Raw genomic sequence first — 22,166 nt, forward strand, 5'->3', positions numbered from 1 at the left:
ACTCTGCATTTAATCATTAGTGATCGATCTCTGCTCCCCTCCACAGCATGTCTTTTTCCTGGTTCTCTCCCTCAGCCCCAACCAGTCCCAGCAGAGGACTGCCCCTCCCTGGGCCTGGTTCTGCTGGAGGTTTCTTCCTGTTAAAAGGGAGTTTTTCCTTCCCACTGTAGCCAAGTGCTTGCTCACAGGGGGTCGTTTTGACCGTTGGGGTTTTACATAATTATTGTATGGCCTTGCCTTACAATATAAAGCGCCTTGGGGCAACTGTTTGTTGTGATTTGGCGCTATATAAAAAAAATTGATTGATTGATTGATTGACACCTCCACGACAGACTCCAGCTCAACCCCCAGGACAGAGCCAGCTCTCCTGATGAGCTTGTTGAGTCTGTTCCTGTCAGATAGAAGATGACACTGGAGACCACCGAGTGATAAAGCATCTGCAACATATTTCTGCAGACATTGAAAGATCTGACCCTCCTGAGGAACTTCAATCGGCTCTGACCTTTCTTATACACAGCACCTGTGTTTACAGTCCAGTCCTGTTTGTTGTCTATGTGGACACCCAGGTACTTGCAGTAGTCCACAATGTCCACCAATGTTCCATTGATGGTAACTGGGTTCGGATGGGTCTTCTGTCTTCTGAAGTCCACCACCAGCTCATTTGTCTTAGATACATTGAGCTGCAGGTGGTTGAGTCCACACCACTCTACAAACCTGTCCACCACACGCCTGTACTCAGCCTCCTGGTCACTGCCGATGCAGCCCACAATGACAGAGTCATCCAAAAACCTTTGCAGGTGGTAGGACTGTGACCAGACCTGATGTCTGAGGTGTAGAGTGTGAAGAGGAAGGGAGACAGGACCATCCCCTGTGGTGCCCCCATGCTGCTCTTGATGGTGTCGGATGTAATGTCCCAAAGCCTCACATACTATGGGTGGTCTGTGAGGTAGTTGCCAATCCAGGCCACCAGTGGAGCCTCCACCTTCATGTCACGTAGCTTATTGCTGAATAAGTCAGGCCGAGTGTTGTTGAAGGCACTGAAGAAGTCCAAGAACATGACTTTCACAGTGCTGCCTGCTTCCACCAGGTGAGCGTAAGCTCTGTGCAGCATGAAGCTGATGGCATCCTCCACTCGCCTGTTGGGAAGTACACAAACTGCAGGGGGTCCAGCGATGATTTGATTACTGTGTGGAGGTGCCTCAGGATGAGCCTCTCAAGTGACTTCATAACATGTGATGTTAGGGCCACAGGCCTGTAGTCATTTAGTGTGTTGGGGTCCTTCTTCTTGGGTACAGGAACTAGACATGAGGTTTTTCACCACTCAGGAACAACCATCTGGCTCAAGTTGAAGATGTGCTGGAAAACGCCACACAGCTGGATAGCGCATCCCTTTAGCACTCTGGGGCTGAGGCTGTCAGGACCTGCAGCCTTTCCTGGACACACGCAACTGAATTCTCTTCTCGCATCCTCAGCAGTGATGGTGATGGAAGGTGTCGAGGAAAATGAGGGAGTGGTGGAGGAGGAGAGTGGGGGCAGGTTGGTGGGAGGAGGGGGGTGGTACTAATTGGGGAGGGCAGAGTCAATGTTGTCAAATCTGTTGAAGAACAGGTTTAGCTCAATGGCCTCATGTAGGTCTCCTTCCATCATTTGGTCCGCCTTCTTACCATGACTAGTGATGGTTCTCATCCCACTCCAGACCTCCCTCTTGTTTTTCTGCTCTCCAGCTTCCTCCTGTAACTGTTCTTCTCCTCTGCGATCTTCTCCATCAGTTCAAGCTGCACCCTCTTCAGCTCCTCCCTGTCTCCACTCCGGAATGCAGCCTTCTTCCTGTTCAGTGTCACTTTGATGTCTTTGGTCACCCAGGGTTTGTTGTTAGAGTCATGGCGCTCAGTCTTGGTTGGGATGATATTGTCTGTACAGAAGTTGATATAATCAGTTATGCAGTCCGTAATGCTTTCGTGCATCACAGAGCACACCCCAATCGGCCACCTCAAAACATCCACGAAGACTGCCTTCTGCCTCCTGTGACCACCTCCATACTACTCTGGTGATCACAGGTTGCCGCCAAACTTCAGGAATGTAAATTGGCTCTAAATAGACCAGGTTATGGTCCGCTTTGCCAAGTGGGGGAGGGCTATGGCACTGTATGCTTCCTTGACATTAGCATACAGCAGGTCTATTGACTTATTGTCTCTTTTTTTTTTTTTTACAATCAACAAACTGCTTGAAAGTGGGAAGGAATGTTGAAAGGGTAACATGGTTAAAATCCCCAGAGATGGCAATGAAAGCACTATAGTACAGCATCTGTAGCCTCGCTGTCGCAGAGGTGATGACGTCATTGGCCCGCAATGCGGCTGCCGCCAGTGGGATGTAAACAATAAGGACAATGGCATGGGAAAGCTCCATCAGCAAATAATAAGGACGAAGACTCAGTGCCAACAGTTCAGTGTCTGATTTACAGGCATGGTCCTTCACCGTAACGTGTCCTGGATTGCACCAGTTGTTGTTTATGTAGATAGCAACTCTCACCCCTTTCTTTTTGCCAGTGCAGCTAAGGTCCCCTCACTCCAATTGAAAGCCTGGTAAACTCACTACAGAGTCCGGTATGTTGTCGTGCAGCCATGTCTCCATGAAGCACAAGCCTGAGCCCTCATGAAACACACTGTCACTCCTCACAATTCATGTTAATTCATCCATTTTGTTCACCAACAATCTTACATTCCTCATCACAATGGAAAGAAGATACGGCCAATATCTTTTCTTCCTTTGCCACTGTCTCCTCGCGACTCTACAGCCCTGGGATTTCCTCCACAGTTCTTTAGTGATATCATATCTTTCCTCATTCAGGCTAATCCTTCAGTGTTTTGTTTTGTGGTTTGTTCCCAGGGTCCTACTGGTGTACCTGGACCTAAAGGAGCCCGTGGTGCTCAAGGAGCTCCTGTAAGTAACATATTTCTTTTTTACATGATCACATGACTATACCAACATGTCCACTGAGTACAGACATTGATTAAAGTCATCACATTTCAAATGAACCAATTGATTGATTTGACAGGAACAGAAGAGTTTGAATAATCTATTACATGATAGAAAATTTACCAGATTTTAATAAAAAGTTGGGTCAGGCTCATGTCACTAGACCATGTACTGCTAGTAAAGGAGCCCATAGCTTGGAGGATAGAGTTGGAATACCAATACCTAGAACTGGGTTAGATTCCAGGTCACTCTAACCTGTCTTTGTTCTTGGACTTGCATTGTACACTTTGAGGAGATGTGATGAGTTCATCAAACCTGCACATTCTTGGCCCTTTCCGGAATCAGTCTGACGCCTATGCTGCTTGATATCATAACTTTGTAAGCAACAGACAATATATATATACTGAAATGATTAAAAGTACAACTACTAAAGTTTTGTCTTCCAAATCAAACTGTCTGGCATATTTTCCAAACATCCCCGACCTCGGATGAAGCAGAATAAAATGGATGGATGGATGGATGGATAAAATAACATCCTGTTGTAGGGACCATAGAAATAAGCTATATTTGAAGAAAGACTAAAATAAGAAAAAATTTTATGACATTCCTGAGCATTCTGACAATGCTGTACCAACTGTAGAGTGGAGTATTGACAGTGATCCTGTGCCTCTGTGTACAAAATAACTTGGAAAGACGAGGAGTATTTCTTGGGTGAGTGTCTGTGAGCAGGAATATTGTTTCATGCCAATAAAGAGGACTACAGATGCAATGTTTGCTCTGAGAGTACTGACAGAATAGTATAGAGAAGGCCAGAAGGAATTACATTGTGTGTTTGTGGAGAAAGCGTATGACAGGGTGCCAAGAGAAGGGCTGTGTTATTGTATGAGGAAGTCTGGAGTGCCAGAGAAGAATGTGAGGGGAGTGCATGACATGTACAAGGACAGTGTGACAACTATGAGATTTGCAGTAGGAATGACAGATTCAATCAATGTTGAGGTGGGATTACACCAAAGATCAGCTCTGAGTCCTTGTTTGTTCTCAATGGTGATGGACAGGTTGACGGAGGAGATCAACCTTTGGACTATGGTGTTCGGAGATGACACTATGATCTGTAGTGAGAGTAAGTAGACAGCAGGCTGAGTCTAGCCTGGAGAGGTTGAGATATGCTCTGGATAGCAGGGGAATGAAAGTCAGTAGGAGCAAGACTGAGTACATGTGTGTGAATAAGAGGGAGTCCAGTGGAATAGTGCAGTTACAAGGAGTAAAAGTGGTGAAAGCGGATGAGTTTAGAATACTTGGGGTCAACTGTCCAAACTAATGGAGAATGTAGTAGAGAGGTGAAGAAGCGAGTGCAGGCAGAGTGAAGCGGGTGGAGGAAGGTGGCAGGAGTGTTTTGTGACAGAAGGATATCTGCAAGAGTGAAGGGGAAAGTTTACAAGACAGTAGTAAGACCAGCTTTGTCGTTCACCTTAGAAACGGAGGTACTAAGAAAAAGACAGGAGACAGAGCTGAAGATGTTGCAATTCTCTTTGGGAGTGATGAGGATGGACAAAATTAGGAATGAACATATCAGAGGGACAACTCAGGTGAGTTGCTTTGGAGACAAAGTCAGAGAGGCGAGATTGAGATGGTTTGGACATGTGCAGAGGAGGGACCCAGGGTATATAGGGAGAAGGATGCTGAGGATGGAGCCACCAGGCAGGGGGAGGAGAGGGAGGCCAAAGGGAAGGTTTATGGATGTGCTGAGGGAGGACACTCAGGTGGTTGGTGTGACAAAGGAAGATACAGACGGCAGGGTGAGATGGAAACAATTGATCTGCTGTGGCGACCCCTAACTGGAGCAGCCACAAGAAGAATGGACTACTGTGGGGGCAGAACAATTAGACAGTGGAACAACTGTCAGCTCCACATATTGGGCTCCCTATCTCAGGATACACTTGAGATGAGGCAGTCTGTAACACACTCAAATTTTACCTTGCTGTATCCTGCAGCTGCACACTAAATTATTGTTTGAGGACTTTATTTGATTTGGACGCTGCACAGCCTGAGCATGTGATCTTGCACCTCATGAACATCTTCAACTTTTGAAAAATATGAGTGTAAATTGAAGAAGAGCAGATTGGTCATTGATCAAGGACAAGGCTGTTAAAAATACAGTCCAAAAACACATTTTATCTACTGAAGCCATGGGGATAGAGAGAAAATGTATAGCTTATATCTATCAGAAGTTATTTGTAATCAAAGGGTATGAGTGATGTTATGATAACATCACAAAGATGTCATGAAAGCTTTTATCAATCAGTGAATCCTTTGTCATCAAATTGTGATGTCACAATAACATCCCATAGACAAATTGAAATTATGTCATAATTGTCCAAAAATCACAATTTTCTAGATATCTCTGCAAGCAATAGGACTAGAGAGGTGATACAAAGTGTATATCAATCAGCTAATCATTTGCCGTTATGTGGTACAGGTAACATCATGATGGCATCACTAAAATAATGTCAAATAACATCACTTTCTAAAAAAGAAAAAACATATTTGCCATATTATATGTGCACACATCACCCCTTCATTGTGAATTTTGTGTAACTGAAGAAATCCATTATGATGTCACATCTGTGAATATTTTATGCACTGTTATTTATTAATGGTCTTTTACAGTTTAATGTGTCTTGTGTGTTTCTTTGATAAATGGGCAGGAGATAATTACGTAATTTTTTAAAAGTTTACTTTTTTCTTCTTTTTCTTTAATTCCACCAACTGTTCATTTAACTCATTTCAGTACTAAGTGAAAGTAACATTACATGTACATTATACTCACAGATTCAATCAAGCTCTGTTGATTGTCTCTGTTGAGACACATCAGGTCTCTTTGGACTTACTGATCTGTTTCACTGACAGGGTGCGACAGGTTTTCCTGGTGCTGCAGGCAGAGTTGGTCCTCCTGGTCCTAATGTGAGTATTTCCACACCAGTACACCAAAATCCAGGTAGCGAAATATACCTGCAGAGTCTAAAATGGTTTGCCTTGGAAGGTAAAGTTCTGTATTTTCTGCTCTTACCCAATTCATTCCTGTCTTTCCTTCACAGGGTAATCCTGGTGCTGCTGGTCCTTCTGGTCCTGCTGGTAAAGATGGACCAAAGGGTGTTCGCGGTGATCCCGGCCCACCGGGAAGACAGGGAGATAATGGACTTCGGGGTCCTGCTGGTCCACAAGGAGAGAAGGGAGAGCCTGGAGAGGATGGACCACCTGTGAGTCTGAGCGTCACTCTCATGGTTTCATTTGTACCTCACAGAGATGGTCTGGGACACGACCCACTCTACAGACCTGACGCGATAATCACAGATGTGATTTTAAATGTGGCATTAAATTTAAAACACTGTATTACTACTGTATATTTTATTGACACAAGAAGAAGGTCAGTCACTTATGTTTCATTAAAACATTTGAGGACTCTTACTTTTGTCTGTAGGGTGCTGATGGGCCTTCAGGTCCCCAAGGTCTTGGTGGATCTCGTGGTATTGTTGGTTTGCCTGGTCAGCGTGGAGAGAGAGGCTTCCCTGGTCTCCCTGGACCTGCTGTAAGAGCTTTCTTCCTTCCATAAATGCTTTTTTTCCTCTTTAATATTATTAAAATATCGGCACTGAATGTTTCTATAAAATCTGACATGTCATCATAGATTTCTTAGTGAGTTTTGAAAGTTAAATGTGGATATTCTGTTGACTTTCAGTGATCCACATTGTGTGGTGAAGGCAAATTTGGTCTTCATAGTTTGTAGTTTGTTTCAACAGAATACGGTTTCTACTTGTGCTCTGCACATATGTTGGTAGTAAAATATTGTGTACAAGTAAACCTTGCAGTCAAACAATCTTGTGTGTTTTACATTTACAGTTCATGTACTGCAAAAGCATTGTGCAGATGCAGAACTGTTGCCTCAGCATGAAAATGATATATTTCCCTTTATGTTTAGGGAGAACCTGGTAAACAAGGAGCCTCTGGTTCTTCTGGTGACCGTGGACCTCCTGGACCTGTGGGACCCCCTGGGCTTACTGGACCTGCAGGAGAGCAAGGTCGAGAGGTCAGAACTAAATTAGAACAACAGTTCCACACAACGGATTTGAAATAATCACCAGACTTGGTTTAAAATGAGAATTTCAGTTTTGATTTTAGCGAATGTACATACATATTGAGTCAGCTGTAGTACTACAATTTTATGATGCAGACTCTAATTTTGAGGGGCTCAAATATAAGCAGGGAGTTGGGTACTCAGGTGTTATGTTGTCAGGTGTGTTATTATGTTATTTCATTTACAAGTAACCTGATAAAAGAAATGAAGTAATCTTAAACTGTGACTTTCACATTTGGACTCTTGCTGTCAACTTTTAATACCACATTTCCCAGAGTATAAGTCACACCAGAAAATAAATAGGGTTTTTCTGTATTATCAGTGATTTAATTAAGGATTTTTGTGTATTGTTGTAGTGTACGTCCTATTACTGACATTTATTTATTTTATTTAGTGCTTTGTTTCCTTATTATTGTCATCGTTATTATTTTTATTATTAATAATAACTAGAATAATAACTGGAGTATAAGTCGCACAATCGCCCAAACTAGTAAAAATAATGCGACTTATACTCTGGAAAATTTGGTATATAATTCCAAGAGCTGTCGCTGTGATTGTAGGAAACCATCATTATTTCAAAGAAGAGTCTTGGTCATCCAGGTAAAAGATATCAAGAAGCAGCTGAAGAAGAAGTTTAATTTAGGAAAGTTTCCACATTCACAATGTTTTGACATGATGGGCCAAACGTTAGGCCAATCTAACATTTGGCGAGTCCTGCTAAGTTCCTGCTGACATGGTGTGCTATGATGCACCATAAAAAATATTTTAAAAAATATCAGCATGTGTGTCATGTTATGTCATGATGATGCTTTAGTGCTTCTTGTCAATATCTTAACGGTTTCTTGACAGCATTTGCCAAGTCATGACCATTCTTGGGTATATGTGAGGAAAATAAATTGCCAAGAACCGGCAAGATGCTATAGAGAGTGCAATGCGAAACCTATTAGGCACCACCCAGAAACCACCCAGATCTAGTCAAGATAACACAACATCAAACAATCCTCCTCTTCAGCAGCCTGCATCAGTATCCATCATTCATATTCATTGTTCATATTTCATAATGAATATATGCAGGGTGGGCTTCATTTATAGAAGATTTGGCAATTCTTTATGGCTCACAAGCTGTGTTGGCATCATGGTAATGCCTCGTTCACACTTTTGTAAGCCATGGCATGCCATACTGACATTATAACATATTCAAGACATTGTTTATTGAAGTCATAACAATTGCGGTGATTCTTGCTGATCAGCATCAATGTTTTTTCAAGTCTACCGGAGGTTATAGCAGTGTCTTTTAACACGGTTGTAATGTTGTAACACAATGCAGTGGGTTCTTCACAGTTTTGCCACTTTTTGTAAAAAATGGTGGCTCTTTGGTCCTTCAGTTTATAGGTCTTTATAATTTGTGGAAGAGAAAACACAACTTTTGTCTTCATGAAGTTTCACTTCTTGGCTAAGTGGCTTCTTACTTCTCATTTTAGACTGAAGAAGCCACTTTAAGACAAAAACAAATGCAAGCACACCAGGTTATCTGTGAAACAGGTCAGGTCAAGGAGAATGCAACGGTGCTGTGTGACGCCATGTCCACCATTCTGGGGAACTACCCTAGGTCCTTGTTGGTAACTTTCCATACACACAACTGGTCCATTCCAAGAAAGTTATTGGGAATCCCATGAATTTTCAAGATCTTCCCAATCAACCAAATCAAACACTTTGTGAAAATCAACAGAGTTGGCATGGAAGCACTTTTGATATTCATGCATGTGTACAATGAGTACTCACAGAGCTACGATGTGGTTGGTGGTGGCCTTCTTGGGTGTTCAGACAGACTGTTCCAGTCACTGAATGGCAAGCAACTTGATTCCTACAACCAGTGGCGGTCCTAGAGTGATTTACTCCCCGGGCGAAACCCCCTGCGTGCCCTCCCCGCGCACACTAACATGGCCACCACCTCCGCCCCACCACCCATGAAAACACTAACTTCGTCCAGAACACCTACAATCCCACAAATTAACTCACAACAGCTATTTTCAAGAACAAATTTCCGGTTTTAATGTCTACTGAAATAACAAAACACAAAGATAAACAATAATTACTTCAATAAAGTTTTTGAACATAAAAAAACAAAAGACTCAGTGACTTCACATTACAACTATGTACAGTACAGGTATTTAAGAAAGCACAACTGCACTACAGCACCACCCGATGGTCAAAATATTGCACGTCATTCAGTTTTACCAACAGAGTGCACTTTGCAGTATCATAGAGTACCATTCACCATAACGAACAAGACTTACACCTCCATTAAAGTCGCACCATATAAATAACAAAAGAAGTTAATCTGTATATTACAGAATACCATGAAGTGACAAAAAATGTACAAAAAACCCCTATATATTAAAGTGGCAAAAATGGTAAAGCGCAATCATATATCATAAATAAATGAACTAACGACAGAGGTAAATTCTATACCCATTACTGTACACATAGAAGAAATAACAAACACTATTGTGTATCATAAGTAACAGGAAGCAACAAGTGAAGAAGTTAACACTCTTTAAAGGCAAAAATGGCAAACCACAATAATTTGTCATAAATAACAAGAAGTGCAAAAGAAGTAAGAGGAAAACAGTCTATATACAAAAGTTTGCAGGAGGGCATCATAATTGTTTGCCACAGTGCTCACTATCCATGATGGGAAATTCCATCGAGTAGGAGCATTTCTGGGCAACCTTGAGCAGCCTGCAGACTCAAGAAAAGACATCCTCTGTGGATTTTGAGAAAAATGTGGCAAACCCAGAGAGTGATGCAAAAAATATTCTGCACTCAGGTAAGCATTTAGCCCCCTGAGACAGAACCAGATTCAGTCTGTGTGCATAGCAATGCACAAACATTGCACTGGGGGCTGTTGCTTTAACTTTGGCCTGCAAACCATTGAGAGCTGAAGCCATGACAGCAGCCATGGCTTCTTCATAAGGAAGACTATCAAATGGAAAATCCGGTCCACAACATTCAAATTGTCTGCCATTATGTGCAGCTTGCTAGCTGGGACTGGCGCGAGGCTAGCGTGAAGTTTGTCCACCTTTGAGTGCTTTGTGACGGTGGAGGAGCTCAGCAGCACCCGCTGCTCGGTAGGGACAGAAACTGCGATAGAAGTCAGAAAGAGTGATAGAAGTCAGTCTCCAAACACAAGCAGCTACAAAAAAACCCCACCAGAAATAGAAGCTCGATTTGTCACTAGTCGTTTTTAACAAAGAAAATGTCGCTAAGAGGATTAGGAAAGTCTCTGGTTCAATTCAGTCAAAACAGAATGAAAATTAAAAAATGCTCCCACGGATGTTTACACCAAAAGATCGCTGATTCGCTCATTTCGCTGTCAATCAAAAAGGGATTCAGCCTCAGACAGATCATCCAATCATCATGCAGAAGCTGAGCATCCGGGCCAGCCGAGGCCAGCCCACTGCCCCATAGACCCCCAGAGACGCTGAGCGTCCGATGGGCGGGACAAAGCCCAGCATTTATCCAATGACTCGTCTCGTTTCGCTGCAGTCTTTGCTTCGCTATTAAACTCTGTGGACGCTCAATACATACCTTTTTCCTTTGCTCGTTTCTCCTTTTCTTTCGAAATTGGGCACCTGATGGCTTTGATCGTTTCCTATCCATGATTATGTCTTACTCCGTTTCGACCACCTCTTCGTCCAAACATTGAATGATTCCCCCCTCCCCCTGCACAAACTCTGCACTGTGCAGCGCCAGAATCTCTTTAAGCAAGCCAAGGACCTCTACACCACAAATGGTGTGTCACCCGCTCACAGATTCCTAAAAAAAAAAGTTTCTCCTCATCTACCCTCAGTTCCATCACAGTCTGCTTTCAAATCAAGCTGCTAGGTGATATTCACTGTACCATCAGAGATGAGGGCACATTCCCTTAGTGAAACACGGTGGATATGTGTGGGCAGATATGGCCATCATATAACTAGTTTGTTTGAATTTAACAATGATCTTATTAATTTTGGCAAACATAGGAGAATGAATTCTGAAATACTCGTACATGGGAAAGTATCATCTGCTTACTTATAGCCAAATACTTCAGAACACTGGAGTTTGCTTCACTGTGCAGACAATGACAAAAGCAAAACATTCTGCAACGTACAAGTCAGTTACCTGACCTGAAATAAACTTCACATCCTTTTCACTTTTCAATGATAAATGTAAAGTATTCACAGCCCAAAAACATCTACACATTGAAGACAGCTGCAATAAAGTCTCACCAGCCCTGGTGAAGGCTGCAGACTTCAGACTTTAGTCATTAATTGCAAAAGATTTGCAACAAAATACTGAACAATTTAATCTATTGTATTTTGTCCCAATATTTTTGTGCCCCTACCACAGATGGCCTATTTGTAAAATGAATAAATAAACAAAATTTAAAAACCTGCAATTCCTGTAGATTTGGCTCCATTTGGATGTAAATGTCCTCAAATTAAAGCTCAAACGCTACAATTAAAACATATTTGCTTTTGGTCATCCATAAACAGAAATTGTAAAATTGCTGTGATTGTCGAATTACTTTTGGCCTTAACTGTACATGAGTGTCCAAAAATTAATTTGACCCTGCACAGCCTGTAATTTCATCTGGATTAAAAATAAAATATCTGGGATGCAAAAAAAAAAAAAAAAAAAAGAGAATATGTGCATTGATTTTGAAGTCAGAGACAAAAGCATTCAACACACATTACAACATAAAAGAAGATGATCATGTTTGTCATCTGGATCACCGAAAAATTGAGTTGGTTCTTCCTATTAGAACGACCAAGACTGTCTATATGTGGCCCTGTGATAGACTGGCACCCTGTCCCGTGGACAGGGTACCCTAACTCACACCCCATGACTGCTGGGATAGATTCCAGCCCCCTGTGACCTTTAATTGGAGTAAGCAGGTATAGAAAATGAATGGATAATAATAATAATAGCAGGTAGCTCAGTGGATAAGGAGCTGTTCTGCCAATATGTAGATATGGGTTTGAGTCCCGCTCGTGCTACCTGTGTATGTAGGTGGATAGTTGGGTAACCTGTAGTAATTACAGACTATGTGCTTCACACTGCAGAATCTGAAGCACAGACACTAATGGACCTCAAAGGCTATATAGAGCCTATAATCTTTGTTCTTCTCGCTGAATAATCAAACTACTTACTGTGTGTATGTTCTCTTCATATGTTGCATATGTGTCCAAAAATTTTGTTTCTGTCCCTCAGGGCACACCTGGAGCAGATGGACCCCCTGGTAGAGATGGTGCTACTGGACTAAAGGTGACAGACAGAGTTCAAAAGCCACACTTTCACAACAAATACATAACTCATGTGCTCATTTTTACTGAAGAACTCTTTAGTCGTTGATGAGATGACTTTGTCATTGTGTCCTCCTGTAGGGAGAGCGAGGTAACACAGGACCTGCTGGTGCTCCAGGAGCTCCTGGTGCTCCTGGTGCTCCAGGACCTGTCGGTCCTCTTGGGAAGCAGGGATCCAGAGGAGAGTCCGTACGTCACACAGCATGTTGAGCATAATACAGTGTTTAAATAAGTGTTGGAAATGTTGCCATCAGGAACCACATTTTTGTCTCTCTTTAGGGTGCTCAAGGACCTAGTGGACCCCCGGGACCAGCTGGTGCCAGAGGAATGGCTGTGAGTGTCAGAATTTCAAAATACAACCAATATCATGAAGTTTTATTTGATTTTAATTTGTATGTTTAGATTTTAAATCACATTTTATGCATGTGCAGCAAAATTATTTGAATATATCCTAAACCTTCCCCAAAGGGGCCCCAAGGACCACGTGGAGACAAGGGAGAGGCAGGTGAGGCCGGAGAGAGAGGACAGAAGGGTCACAGAGGATTCACTGGTCTGCAGGGTCTTCCTGGTCCTCCTGTAAGTAATTCAAATTGAGTACTCCTTTTCATACCATTTGGATGTTTTAACATCTAATCTGTTATTGAATCCAGGGTTCTCCTGGAGATGCCGGAGCTGCTGGACCTGCAGGACCAAGTGGTGCTAAGGTAAGAACCCAGCGGAAAAGCAAAAACCAAGCGAGAACACTCCTATTCCATTCCATCCTGCAGCTTTAGCAGACAGGAGGTGTGATGGAAATGAAGGGCACAGGTTAGTCTTTTATAAATTCTCCAATCACCTCATGGAGATGGAGAAAGCAAAGGCCACGTGCCTTAATTACCCACTGCTGTGATAAGATGGGCAGCTGAATCATTTTGTAATTACTCTCTGCAGGGAAGGAAGGAGACAGACAGGAGAGAGCATAATTTATTAAACTACTCGTGCTGAGATCAGAATGACTTCAATATCTATTGTAGATTAGCTATGCACTGCACACGATAAGGAAAATGAAGGGAAATGTCACAGTGCACATCTTCTTCATGCATAAAAAAGGAAAAAAGGGCTGGTGGAGACTGAGGTAACAGAGCCACTGGTGCTGCATTAGAAGTGCTTACTGTATTTAGAATTTTTCAAATTTCAGACTGTGTGATGGATTTGAAAACAATGTGTGCAGTTTTAGTTTCACAGCTGAGTTAGCAGCCGCTAGCTTTGAAATTAACACTTACTGTGTGTGTGTGTGTGTGTGTGTGTGTGTGTGTGTGTGTGTGTGTGTGTGTGTGTGTGTGTGTGTGTGTGTGTAGGGACCACCTGGGCCAGCGGGACCAGCTGGTAAAGATGGCTCTAACGGACTGGCTGGCCCCATTGGACCCCCTGGACCCCGTGGACGCTCTGGAGAATCCGGTCCTCCTGTACGTCTTCTTAACCAAACAGATTCTGCAACACATTAAATAAATAGCCACCACAAACCAATTTACTGTACTCCTTTAGTCTTCTTACACCTGATTAGAGCTTCTCTCTGATGTATTTGTCACCTTACTTTCTTATTAGGGTCCTCCTGGTAACCCCGGACCTCCTGGTCCTCCCGGTCCTCCTGGATCTGGCATTGATATGTCTGCCTTTGCTGGTCTGACTCAGACTGAGAAGTCACCTGATCCACTCAGGTACATGAGAGCCGATGAGGCCTCTAGCACCCTGAGGCAGCACGATGCTGAGGTTGATGCAACACTGAAGTCCATCAACAGCCAGATTGAGAACCTGCGTAGCCCTGATGGCACCCAGAAGAACCCTGCTCGCTCCTGTAGAGATCTTCAACTGTGCCACCCAGAGTGGAATAGTGGTGAGTAGGCGACTGGATTTAAAAACAAATGGCCATCTTGTAATGGAGAGAATAAAAAGCAGGTGGAATCCTCAGCTGAAGCTCATATATAAATCAAGAATGAAATGAACATTAAGGTCCCTTTCTGTCAGTCACTTCTTTGTCTCTCAAAGCATCAGTGTGTTCCACAGGGTTCACTCCTTGGTCCTCTCATACTCAGCTTTTGTCATCCCTGTCCCAAAATTATTATGATGATGCTGGGGAGGTGATGATCAAGAAGTCAGTGCAGTTTGACTCCTCATTAGACAGGGAATCTACTAAGGTCCTTTGGGCAAGAACCTTAATATCCAAATTGGTCTTGGTCTGCAGCTGAGCACCTTGCATGGCAGCATGCTCACACTGGTGTGTGAAAATAAATGAAAGTGAGGCACCTGTATCAGAGAGAAAAGAGCTATACACTCCATTTATCATTTGAAGAAATAAATGATGAAACATCCCCCAGCTGCAAAATTTCCACTGTAGCCTCACACACTGTGATATCTTTCACTACATAGATCGAAGTGCATAACATGCTGTGGACACTATGTTCTATGGTTCCTTTGCAGTACATTCCTGCATTACAGTGGTGTGACACTCTAACATATATCATCTTGTAGTAAAATGGTAAATGGACTGCATTTATATAGCGCTTTTCCATCTGCATTAGACGCTCAAAGCACTTTACAATTATGCCTCACATTCACACAAACACACTCATACACCAATGTTAGGGTACTACCATGCAAGGCGCTCACTACACACCAGGAGCAACTTGAGGATTAAGAGCCTTGCCCAAGGGCCCTTAGTGGTCATGCTTGGTTTTGAACCGAGGAGCCTCTGGTCTCAAACCCAACGCTTAACCACTAGACCATTAGACAGACAGACAGACAGACAGACAGACAGATAGATAGATAGATAGATAGATAGATAGATAGATAGATAGATAGATAGATAGATAGATAGATAGATAGATAGATAGATAGATAGATAGATAGATAGATAGATAGATAGATAGATAGATAGATGAGATTTATTGTCATGGTGGGAGCATGCGTATCAGTCTCTGTACATGTGTGAGTGGCAAATGAGTCAATTTCTGTCCGTGTGTGCTGGAGTTGGAGAAGATAAGAAAGAAGGCAGCCGAATGGTTCACCAAGGCCGTAGAAATTCTTCTGGAGGAAAACAACGGGGCGTTTTGTCCTTCAGAGGCTGATAAGCCTGCCATGTTTATGGTTGAGCAGTGAAAACACCTATGCAGCTCACATCAACAACCAGTTCCAATTTATGAGTATTCCCTGGTCTCCGACATCTTCATTTGCAAGGTGTGCATTTGCTCCGAGATGTTATCCAATTTGCATCTGTGTTCAAGGGATGAGAATGTATCGCCTTGCCCAACTCATTAATCATGACGGACAGGTGAGGGGTCGTGGTTCTGGTGGCAGCCGTCTTGCCAATTCTCCGGTAGGTCAGGGCAGCACATAAATCAATAAGTACCAGCCCTCCTACAATAAAACCAAATATAAATAGATCTTCGACGTCCTCCACAGAGAATGGCACCAAGCATGCGACGTCCCATTTCTCCCAGGCATCAAGAATATAGCCCGCAGGGTAGGTTCCATCTGGGTATGCAGGGTCCCCCGGCCCTGATTTCCTTGTTGAAAAAAATGGTGTCAATAGGGTTTAGAGACCAGCTGATCAATTCCATGGTTAATCCAATACAGATTGAAGAATTCACAGTCTGGTGAAGTAGGGTCTTGAAGGTTGGAGCAGAGATAGAGGAGAGAGGAGGAGATGCATCCGCCCTCGCCGGAGTCCCAAGCAGTTACCTCCCCACTCTGCCAGGCTTGTCTTCAGGTGCTAGGCTTTGGCAACTAGATGGGTTCAATGCACTGAGCAAATTTCTTTGTATGCATGTATATTTAAGTAAAAACTCTTCTCTTCACAAGTTTGCTATTTAAAAAAAGTGTGCATTTATTGATTTAAACAACCTGCTTTGTATAAACATACTTTTTTTAACCTTTCTAGGGGACTACTGGGTTGATCCAAATCTTGGCTCCACCGCTGATGCCATTAAAGTCTTCTGCAACATGGAGACTGGAGAGACTTGTGTCTACCCGAGTATCGCTAAGGTACCAAATAAGAACTGGTGGACGAGCAAGAGCAAAGAACGCAAGCATGTCTGGTTTGGAGAGACTATGAATGGTGGATTCCACGTAAGTGCACTTTTGTTTGTAAATGCATCTTGATTTCATTGAAGGTATGCAGTCCCTTAAAGTAAGATTGACTCTCAATTTAAAGTCTCGTACTTCACCTGTTCTCTGCTTCCACAGTTCAACTACGGTCAGGATGGTCCTGCTGCCAGTGCTGCCAATGTCCAGCTGACCTTCTTGAGACTTTTGTCCACTGAAGCTTCCCAAAACATCACTTACCACTGCAAGAACAGCATTGCCTACATGGACCAGGCTACAAGCAACCTGAAGAAGGCCTTGCTGCTGCAGGGTTCCAATGATGTGGAGATCCGTGCGGAGGGCAACAGTCGCTTCATGTACACCGTGTTGGAAGATGGCTGCAAAGTGAGTGTCAAGACCTTTAAAACAGGGCTTCACCATTCTAAGCAAATGCAGTTAAAGGAGCGAAGGCTGGCACCTGTGGTCCGGTCAATTAGAAGGATCTGCTGCTCATGTCTTGGTGCCAGATAACACAGCACACTTTCAGAGGTCTAGTGGAGTCTGTGCCTCAATGAGTTAGGGCTGTTTTAGTGGCAAAAGTGGAACCTACACAAAATTAGGCAGGTGGTCACAATGTAATGGCTGATTGGTGTATGTTATAATGTCAGTACAACGTATATAGTAAGTCCCTTCGGCTGCTCCCTTTTTTGCACTCGGGGTCGCCACAGCAAATCCAAGGTGGATCTGTATGTTGCTTGCAACATCCAAATCCAAGGTGGATCTGCATGTTGAATTGGCACAGGTTTTCCGCTGGATGCCCTTCCTGACGCAACTCCACATTACATGGAGAAATGTGGCAAGGGTGGGATTTGAACCCGGAACCTTCTGCACTGAAACCAAGCCCATTAACCACTTACCCACCACCCCTATTAATGTCAGTACAAAGTATATAAAGAGGTCAAAAAGGCTTGCTATGATGCAACCACAGTTCATGCACTGCCAGGGACAGTATGTCAAAATCTCCTATAAATTTAGTGCACACAGTATATTTTCATCATTTTGACTTATGATTATTAATGATAGATGCTGCTGGCCTTCTTTTGAACAGCAGGTAGGACTTGAGCTACTAATAATGAAAACCTGGTTTTGATTAGTGGTTAAGCTACTGTCACATTAGCGATAAGTGAAAGTAAGTGGCCAAGGCAAAGCGACGACTTGCCATTCATTTTCAGAGTCAGAAGAACTGGTCAGTCATTTCCACACAGAGTCACAGAGTCAGTCATTTTCAGCCACCAGCTAGGCGGGGCCAAAATAGACCTTAAGTCTGTTTTATGCAAGTGCTGAGTGACACAACACAGCGACTGCCAATTAGGGTGAATAGGCAGTGAAAAGTCAGCTGGTTGTTGCTCAAACAAATTGATCCAACATGGTGGAAAACACACAGAAACAGCTGTTTTGGGATAAATCTAATGTTTCTCAGATGATTTGTAAAAGTTACTGAGAAATAAACACTTCTAAATTGAAAAAACACTATTTTGTAACCAGATAATAGCTCTGAAATGATTTACAAGACATCTTCTGAAGATGTAGTGTATGCCCCGGGAACGCCCATCAAGCAACAAAGCCAAATGCATGTCGCCATTATTTGTAGCTAATGTGACCGTAGCATCATACTAGCTGTGTTCTTGGCCAAGACACTTCATCTTCATCACCTCAGTCCACCCAGTGCAAACAAGTACCAATCTTGCCTGGTGAAGTAATCTTTGATGGATTGGTGTTGCAGTCTTGCCCACTTCATGCTACAGAATTCAAGGACAAAGACTAGCATCAACGGGCCTCAGGACCTATAAAAGAACTTTTTAAATTTTTAACAGAAAATTAATTTCTTCTGGGCTTGTTTTCACATGTTACTTGTTTCTTTGTGGAAGCCTGGCAACAATGCACAGCTGGTGATTTATTATCCCCCATTGGCCGAAGGCTGAGTACGTGGTGGCGTTTTCCATCTGTTCATCCCAATAAGGGTTATAAACATTCTGAAATCAACTCCTGTCACATTTTTAGGAGGAATTTTGTATAGCGGGATGAAGGTCCCGGATCCTGATTGAAAAGACGTTCCCGCTAGTTTGGCTAACGGGGAATTCCCCTTTGGCTGACCTGGTAGAGGAACAGTCTTTAGTGCGAGCCGTCTGGGGTTCAATCCCACTGCCATCCCGGCCACAAAGGTCCTACGGTCACAATTGGCGTTGTCGGCAGGATGTGGGTAGTCACAGAACATGCTTAAATGCACCTGTGACTTCGGGACAAAGTCAAAAATGGTGGGGAGATATGTAATGGGATGAAGGTCTCAGGTCCTGATTGAAAAGACTTTCCCACTAGTTTGGTTAACAGGGAATTCCCCTTTGGCTGACCTGGTAGAGGAACGGTCTTTAGTGCGAGTCATCTGGGGTTCGATCCCACCGCAGTCCCGGCCACAAAGGTCCTACGGTCACATTTGTAAAACTTTGTACAAGTCCTTGTTATAGGTTGATAATACGCGTATTATCATATCGTTCGAGTTGGGCAGATTTTACCAGAGTTAGGGCCATTGTTTAGCAAATCTAGACTTTGCCAGTTTCATGAGTGGGTGCCTGCATTTTGCAGTCAACTCCTCTGACATTTTTAGTAGGACATTTGGGAAACTTAGTACAATTCCATTACAGGTTGGTAATATGCATATTGTAATACCCCTAACTGCAGAGAGGTCAGCCAAAGACAGTGGTTCTCTTCCAGAACTTTTATTTAACATACAAAAAGAGAACAGAGTTGCTGTTGCAGCCACAACTCCGCTCCCCTCACTCCCCTTCCTTTTTCCCCCACTCTCTCACTCCCCCTCCCAACTCGTGAACAGTTAACCCTTGCGTGACAACGTGAACATTAGAACTATGATCATTACAATATCATAATATTGTATAAGATTGACACATTTTGGCAGTTATAGGCCTTGATTAACAAATCTGCCAGTTTCATGAGTTGGTGTCTGCATTCTGAAATAAACTGTCACATACCTTGAAATGTTATCAGAATGTAGCAAGCACTTGTACCAAAGCAGCATTTGCCGGTGGGAGATATTGTGCTCTCAGAGCACTCTTGTTTGGCAGTATTAATTTGTTGACCTCTGATGTCCTAGTTTGGGATATTAGGCTTTAGTCTTTTTGTCACTTGATTATGCTGCAGAACAAGCAAGGAAAAGAGCTGCATAGCTGTCAAGCTCTGTTTAACTGCCGAGTTGTGTGACGTTTTGTCTTCAGTAATACCGTTGACAAAGCAGCCTTGCAACGGAGCTGACTGCTGATACACCTCCAGAATATTTTTCTCCCTTTCAGTAGCATGAAATACTTATGTGATTTCAGCTAAATGTTGCCATTAGTCTTTTAACATGTTTTTCTCCTTTAAACCAACAGAGACACACAGACCGGTGGGGCAAGACTGTCTTTGAGTACAAAACACAGAAGACCTCTCGTCTGCCAATTGTGGACATTGCTCCTATGGACATCGGAGGAGCAGATCAGGAGTTTGGAGTGGATGTAGGTGCAGTCTGCTTCTTGTAAAGCGGAATATCACAATGGCCCCCAAAGGAACTGGAAACGACGAAGCATCACACACACTTCCACAATAAAGAAGACTGGAAATTAAAAAGAAAATTTGATACTTTCTTGTAACGAAGTGCTCTCCATGTCGTACTCCATGGATGTTAGCACTGAAGGGCATCGGCAATATCTGTACACCACACCAACATTCTCCGTCAACCCACTTCCTGAGATCCAGTCATGTTTCCCATGACGAGAAAGAGTCAGAGCCAAGAGGAAGAGGGACCAAGAGAACAAGTGATGGAGAACAGAAACATGACTTGATGTCATTTATTTATTGTTTAACTGGGCAGAGTTGAGGTAGGACTGGATGGGTGTATTTTGTAAGAAAGATGAGCCCCCTTCCACTACAGAACAGCCATACAACCTCTGCAGTCCTACTCCACCTCCGTTCTCTCCTGACCCACAAATTACGGCATTTTTAAATAAGTGTAGGCGAAAATGTATACAAAGTAAAACCAAATCCAAGTGCTCCAGACCGTCGTCATGTACAGGAGCAAAGGTGTATTACCATAACAAGGACTTGTACCATGTATTATAAATCCCCAGTTCTGTTGTTGTAAACGTCTGTTTATGTACATCCAAATGGTTTTGTGTATTTTCACTCTGTGTACATGTGTGTATATGCACACCAACACTTTTTGGACAGTGAGGTTTTATTTTGGGTCCTACACCCCTCGATCTCCTCATCAAAAAAGAAGTGTTTTACCCAATTGTCGCCACAAAATTTTTAAATTAGTTGGAAAGTTTTGTGTTTGTCATTATCCTGATTGTTTAAAGCTACCTCACACTGGAAAACAAAGTGACAGTGTTGACTATAAATCTGATCTGAGCAAAAATGAGCTTTCGGGTGGATGTGGGGATGAGTGGCCATATTTGCTTTGGGTTTCGAAGGTGCTATGTGTTTATTTCCGTCACCTACATACCCCCATCCAACTAGCTTCACAACACACCACACCACAAGCTCACACTCCACCCTGCAGGATGGGTGCAGCAGGGGACACGGGGGGATGGGGACACCTCCTCCAGAGTCGTTGGGACTCTGAGGAAAGATGTTGAAAACAAGCAGGGTGGGCTGTCTGTGCAAGTGTGTGTGTGTGTGTGTGTGTGTGTGAGTGTGTGTACATTTTTAATTAATTTTATTATGAACACTTTGCTCGTTTTGTTACACTTCTAATTGATGTAAATTGGAAATAAAAGGAAAACCAAAGTATGAAATTGATTTCTGAGTTTTAAATAAAAACAACTGATGCGGAGATGCTTTTTTTTTCCTTCAAAGTGTGTTTGTTGTAGATTTTTTTAAGATCAGTTTCTTGGCATTGTGATTGCACAAGTTTAAAGTGTGCATTTTGTTGTGACAGTCTTCTAAGAAAAACATAAAAGTACCATATTTGCGTTTAGGTTTGAGGCTGGGCTATGACTGAGTGGCTCCTATTCAATAAAAACATTTGTGGAGTCTTACACCAAGCTTTCACAGTGACAGGCCCCCGTCCCAATATCCACCTTCACAGACTCACACAGGTTGAAGCACAGCTATACTTCTCATAAATGAGCGACGGCTTACAGCATTCACACTGTCAAATCAAGCACAAAAAAGGCTCTAAGCCAGACATTACACACATAATTTGCTCATTAATAAAAGTAAGCCCCTTCGGTTGCTCCCTTGTTTTTGGGGTCACCACAGCAGATCCGAGAAGACCTGTATGTTGAATTGGCAGAAGTTTACGCTGGATGACCTTCCTGACACAAGACCACGTTACATAGAGAAATGGGCAGGAGTGAGGTTTGAACCAGGAACCTTCTGCACTGAAACCAAGCACACTAAGCATTTGATCGCCACCCCTGCATCAATCATTTCTTTAAAATTTGTTCTTGATGATGCGAGGCAGAGTAAATTAATTATTGGATAATTAGCTCTTCTCCACTCAAGATCCAAGAAGATGTTCAAATCAGGCAATTGTCTCCTTAAATGTTATGGTCATGAAGAAAGATTTAAAAAGAAAAAACTAAAATGGTCTCAAATCC

The 22,166-nt window shown here is 42.9% G+C and overlaps 1 protein-coding gene and 1 long non-coding RNA gene across 3 annotated transcripts in view; one reads left to right on the forward strand and one right to left on the reverse strand.

Moving 5' to 3' along the window:
* The window catches only part of col2a1a (collagen, type II, alpha 1a), a 51,228-nt gene extending 29,874 nt beyond the window's left edge, over positions 1 to 21,354 (forward strand). For both annotated transcript variants that reach the window (XM_034172848.1, XM_034172849.1), the window contains 15 exons: positions 2,887 to 2,940; positions 5,884 to 5,937; positions 6,072 to 6,233; positions 6,455 to 6,562; positions 6,953 to 7,060; positions 12,365 to 12,418; positions 12,538 to 12,645; positions 12,736 to 12,789; positions 12,925 to 13,032; positions 13,107 to 13,160; positions 13,794 to 13,901; positions 14,041 to 14,329; positions 16,373 to 16,560; positions 16,678 to 16,920; positions 19,956 to 21,354. In XM_034172848.1, coding sequence (XP_034028739.1) covers positions 2,887 to 2,940; positions 5,884 to 5,937; positions 6,072 to 6,233; positions 6,455 to 6,562; positions 6,953 to 7,060; positions 12,365 to 12,418; positions 12,538 to 12,645; positions 12,736 to 12,789; positions 12,925 to 13,032; positions 13,107 to 13,160; positions 13,794 to 13,901; positions 14,041 to 14,329; positions 16,373 to 16,560; positions 16,678 to 16,920; positions 19,956 to 20,102 — 1,839 coding nt within the window. In that variant the 3' untranslated portion in view covers positions 20,103 to 21,354. The remainder of the gene's footprint in view (positions 1 to 2,886; positions 2,941 to 5,883; positions 5,938 to 6,071; positions 6,234 to 6,454; positions 6,563 to 6,952; positions 7,061 to 12,364; positions 12,419 to 12,537; positions 12,646 to 12,735; positions 12,790 to 12,924; positions 13,033 to 13,106; positions 13,161 to 13,793; positions 13,902 to 14,040; positions 14,330 to 16,372; positions 16,561 to 16,677; positions 16,921 to 19,955) is intronic.
* LOC117512698 overlaps positions 1 to 22,166 on the reverse strand; it is a 589,105-nt gene that overhangs the window by 39,349 nt on the left and 527,590 nt on the right. The window lies entirely within an intron of this gene.

The sequence above is a fragment of the Thalassophryne amazonica genome, chromosome 6 (assembly GCF_902500255.1).
Source record: "Thalassophryne amazonica chromosome 6, fThaAma1.1, whole genome shotgun sequence".
Lineage (NCBI taxonomy): Eukaryota > Metazoa > Chordata > Actinopteri > Batrachoidiformes > Batrachoididae > Thalassophryne > Thalassophryne amazonica.